The 2,142-nt window shown below is 39.1% G+C and overlaps 1 protein-coding gene across 1 annotated transcript in view; it reads right to left on the bottom strand.

Moving 5' to 3' along the window:
• Positions 1 to 1,355: 1,355 nt before the first annotated feature.
• Positions 1,356 to 2,142, bottom strand: part of LOC115217260 (lysophosphatidylserine lipase ABHD12) — a gene marked incomplete at its 5' end in the record, with an annotated part of 24,579 nt that continues 23,792 nt past the window's right edge. Inside the window, one exon of the mRNA XM_029786901.2 lies at positions 1,356 to 1,500. Coding sequence (XP_029642761.2) covers positions 1,476 to 1,500 — 25 coding nt within the window. The remainder of the gene's footprint in view (positions 1,501 to 2,142) is intronic.

Genomic DNA, 2,142 nt, shown 5'->3' on the forward strand with positions numbered 1-2,142 from the left:
TGCCAGCCTCCCCTGGCCCCTGTGCCGGCGGCACGTAAAAAGCACCCACTACACTCACGGAGTGGTTGGCGTTAGGAAGGGCATCCAGCTGTAGAAACACTGCCAGATCAAGATTGGAGCCTGGCGCAGCCTCCTGGCTTCCCAGACCCTGGTCGAACCGTGTAACCCATGCTAGCATGGAAAACGGACGGTAAACGATGATGATGATGATACCATTGCTGCAATGGGAAATTATTGTTCTGCTTTATGAGTTTTCACTTTACGAGCGTCCTCTGGGAACAAATAACTCGTATAACGAGACCTGTCTTGTTTAAGGGAATAGAAAGAGACAAACGTCTGTGGTAAAATATTCGTTCGTAAAACCATCCATGCACCGGGCTTTATAACAACGGGTTTGCATGAAAACCTAGAAATGCTGGGTTATCAGAGAAGGAACGACGCACACTTATGCACATCTTCGAAATCCAGGCGGTGAGCAGGATGGCAGGGGTGAGTGTGTATGGGGTGGGGTGGGTTGGAGTTCTGTGAAACATTACAAATCACTGAAATTATAATTTGCAAACAATCAACACATTTGCACACACACACACACACAAACACACACACACACACACAAACACACACTAATTGGTTGATCCTTTAATGACTTCTCTAGATGTGAAAAAATAAGTCCAACTACTTATTGGAATTAATAAAAGGTTAGATATTTCTGGAGAGACATTGTAATTAAAAAGAGCCAACCAGAAATTCTTGTTGCTTCTCACGTTCTTCAATAGACAACTGACATTTCTATTTATAGACTTTGAAACCAATAAACAGGCAAAACGGCTTGAAAAGACTAATCCTCCACCGAACTCATTTAGTCTTTGTTTAAATATTCACAACGTATGGAACAGACGGACAGGCAGACAGACATATAGACCGACTGTCAGACAGACAGACACATAGATAGACAAACAGACAGACAGACAGACATATAGATAGATAGACAGACAAACGCATAGATAGATAGATAGATAGACAGATAAATAGACCAACAGTCAGACAGACACATAAGTAGATAGACAGACAGACACAGTTGGACAGACAGATTGTCAGACACACAGACAGATAGATAGATAGATAGATAGATAGATTGACAGATAGACAGACAGACAGACAGACAGACAGACAGACAGACAGGCAGGCAGGCAGGCAGGCAGGCAGGCAGACAGACAGACAGACAGACAGACAGACAGACAGACAGATAGATAGATAGATAGATAGATAGACAGACAGATAGATATATGACTGAAACAAGTAAAAGAGTAAGAGAGAGTATCCACTTCCAAATTTAGAGATTACAACAGGAGTCATTTGTTTTTTTTTACTATCATTATAAATAATATATTTTTTTCTTTTTAAACAATATATTTCAAATGATTTTATTACACCAAGTTTACACAAACCACCTCTGTTGTTCTTGGCATCGATTATTACGTGGAAGACTCTACGAATGATCTGAAAATAGAAAAGAATACAACACTGTTATTATTATTATTATTATTATGTAAGAATCACCACCACCACCATTATTATTATTAGGGCGGTGAGCTGGCAGAATCAAAAGCACTTCTGGCAAAATGCTTAGAGGCATTTCACCTGTTTTCATGTTCTGAGTTCAAATTCCGCCAAGGTCAATTTTGCCCACCATCCTTTTGAGGTTCATAAAATAAGTACCAGTTATGCACTGGGGTTAATGTAATCAACTTAGCCCAAAATTTCAGACCTTGTACCTATTGTAGAAAGGATTATTACTATTATTATTATTATTATTATTACTATCATTATTATTATTATTTATTTATAAATTTCTTTATTGCCCACAGGGGGCTAAACATAGAGGGGACAAACAAAGACAGACAAGGGGATTAAGTCGATTACATCACCCCCAGTGATTAACTGGTACTTATTTATTCGACCCCCAAAAGGATGAAAGGCAAAGTCAACTTTGCCTTTCATCCTCTCAGGATCAATAAAATAAGTACCAGTTGCGTACTGGAGTCGATGTAATCAACTAGTCGTTATCAAAATTACTACCCTTGTGGCAAAATTTGAAACCATCATACTCTTTTACTTGTTTCAGTCATTTGACTGTGGCCA

Source organism: Octopus sinensis, linkage group LG11 (genome assembly GCF_006345805.1).
Source record: "Octopus sinensis linkage group LG11, ASM634580v1, whole genome shotgun sequence".
Lineage (NCBI taxonomy): Eukaryota > Metazoa > Mollusca > Cephalopoda > Octopoda > Octopodidae > Octopus > Octopus sinensis.